Source organism: Triticum dicoccoides, chromosome 2B (assembly GCF_002162155.2).
Source record: "Triticum dicoccoides isolate Atlit2015 ecotype Zavitan chromosome 2B, WEW_v2.0, whole genome shotgun sequence".
NCBI lineage: Eukaryota > Viridiplantae > Streptophyta > Magnoliopsida > Poales > Poaceae > Triticum > Triticum dicoccoides.
In genome coordinates, this window is record NC_041383.1 from 125,985,679 (window position 1) to 125,988,171 (window position 2,493).

General features: G+C 44.9%; 1 protein-coding gene across 1 annotated transcript in view; it reads left to right on the forward strand.

Moving 5' to 3' along the window:
• The first annotated feature begins 213 nt into the window (after nucleotides 1-213).
• The window catches only part of LOC119367350, a 15,236-nt gene continuing 12,956 nt past the window's right edge, over nucleotides 214-2,493 (forward strand). The window contains exons 1-2 of the mRNA XM_037632885.1: nucleotides 214-706; nucleotides 976-1,282. Coding sequence (XP_037488782.1) covers nucleotides 296-706; nucleotides 976-1,248 — 684 coding nt within the window. The 5' untranslated portion in view covers nucleotides 214-295 and the 3' untranslated portion in view covers nucleotides 1,249-1,282. The remainder of the gene's footprint in view (nucleotides 707-975; nucleotides 1,283-2,493) is intronic.

Here is a 2,493-nt window from a genome sequence, read left to right on the forward strand (position 1 = left end):
AAATAAATAGATTGAAGTTTCTCCTAAAAAAATGGGCAACAAAGTTTAACATTTCACCCACTGGCTCGAATGGGGCACTCACTATTTCCGCATACCCGGTAAAACCCGAACCCACTAGTGGAAATGGGTTAGAACAGAACCCGCAAGACGGACAGCTGGCCGCAAAAACCCCTCCCCTGTTCCTCGCTAATCCCCATTTCCCACAAACCCCTCTGCCCTTCGCTGCGCAACCCAACCACTCTGCCTCCTCCGAGGGCGAGAAGCTTCCAGGAGCTAGGGTTTCCCGTACCGATCGATGGCGCTGACCGTCGTCGTGGTGCTGCCCTCGCCGCCGCCGCCGCCGCCGCCGCCCCAGCCGGCGCAGATCGTCGTCGCGGTGCTGCCCTCGCCGCCACCGCCGCCCCCGCCGGCGCGGGTCGTCGTCGTGGCGCCGGCGCTCGTGTGCCTCCCCTTCGTCCTCCGTGTCGTGGAGTTTGCCCTCATCTACCTAGGCTTCGCGCTTGCGTGGATCGTGTCTGCGGCCACGGCTGCAGAGGTCGTCGCGCGCCGCGCCTGGGGCGAGGGCTCCGCTCCCTTCCTGTTCCTCCATGCGGTCATGTACGGGGCCCTCCTTGCGTTGCTCGCGCTTGACGCCCTGCTACTGTGCGCCCTGTGCGTGGCCTACGTGATTGCAGTTGTATCTGGATCCACTTCGGGATTCAAGAAGGTATCGTACAAATTAACTCCCTGTGATTTTTAATCCTGTCGAATTGCAGCTGTACATAGGCCAGTGTTATCATTATGTTCTAATTAAGTTGTCATATATATTGTGGTCTAATTAATTTCGTAGTTCAGGATGTCCTGATGATGAGTAGTAGTAGGAGGAGGAGTAGTTCTTTTCATTTGTGTTCATCACTTCATTTGCAACATACCATTTCCAAACCATTCCATATTTAATGTCCATCAGTATGGTTTTGTTGAAATTGCTGTCCTCAGAGCGCCTTCGGAGCAATCACAGGGGAGTCAGCTGCACACTTGTTTAGGCTTCTGCGCCCAGCGGTGCTTGGATTTGTCGTGGAGTTGGCCTTCATCCTGCTAGCGCTCGCTGGTCTTCTGGTAGAGATGATGTCGCCACATGTGAAGGGATCGATATCTCTGGGGGAAATGGTCGGTTCTGTAATCGAGGATGTGGGGATATTTGGTATGCACGCGACAGTTTGCTTTCTTATCATCCCAGCTCTCGTTCTTAGTCTTTGGAGGGAGTGCTAGGCGGACAGGAACGCACCATCGCAGTTCTGTTGAGGTATATTTATACCTCCCCCTTTTGCTTTGCTGCCCTGTATCTGTGAGCCGTATGATATTTCTCAATTATAATCTGCATAATTTGTGTAGCCTCTTAATAGCACGAAAACAGTCAGTGTTGTTAGTTTGCCATCATTTATCTTATCTTAGTGACTATTGGTGTTGATATTTCTTAAGATTGTTCCATATAAAACCAATGATCATTTTGCTATTTCCTCTGGTCATTGCCTATTAGCATTCACGATGAAATTGGGATTGACATCGATCTTAAATTGTGCAAGGTGACAATTGTTGCAGTTCTACACTTCTACTGTATGCCTTTGTTACGAAGTGATGACCATTATTCATTAAAATGATCGATATTCCACATATTAGAAAAGAAGTAATATTAACTGTTTATGCTCCATGGTCCCCTGTGATCGTTGTATCATTGCAGCGAGTGACATTATAACATTGTTTGCATGCTTCGAAACTGCTTGCAAGCACCTTCTTTGAGAATTCTTGTCAGTGATAATTTCCCCCATTGAAACCAATGGGAAGACCCAAAGTTTACAAGTCTTGGCTATGGCATATGAGTCTACTCTTCTTAGCTGCATTTGGCAATTATGACTTTGTGGCACGTTTCGTGACTCTGGTAAAAAGAAGTAAACTATTTGATCATGTAAATAAATAGCATGACGCTAAAATGGCACACCTCTAGTCCTTTTAACAATGACAAACTTTTATGTGCCGCTATGTGTGACGCCCGGGTAATTAAGCTACAGTGATCCTCTGCTAGTGAAGCCACGTCACCTCGATTATAGTTGCTAATCTCGCGTTAGTTCGAAACCGATTCGCGTTCAAATTCAAAATCAAGCAAACAATAAAAGATTTCAAATATTGAAACTAAAATGTTCGGAGTGAGCCAAATAATGCATAAGTAAGTATGATGGAGAAACCACACTTTTATAAAAGTGTAAAATAATCTAAAATGTTTTAAACAGTAGCAAAGACAATTAGTTGAATGCCTTTTACAATAGATAAAATATTAAACTAATTTATTTTGTTGCCCAAACTTATGTGGTAGTAGCTAATTACTAACACTAAATTAGGGACTACTTTTATAGTTATAAAACTAAAATAAAAGAGGAACTAAAATAAAACAGAAAATAGAAAAGGAATAATAAACAAAAATAGAACAAAAGAAATAAAAACAGAAAAGCCCCCCCCCCC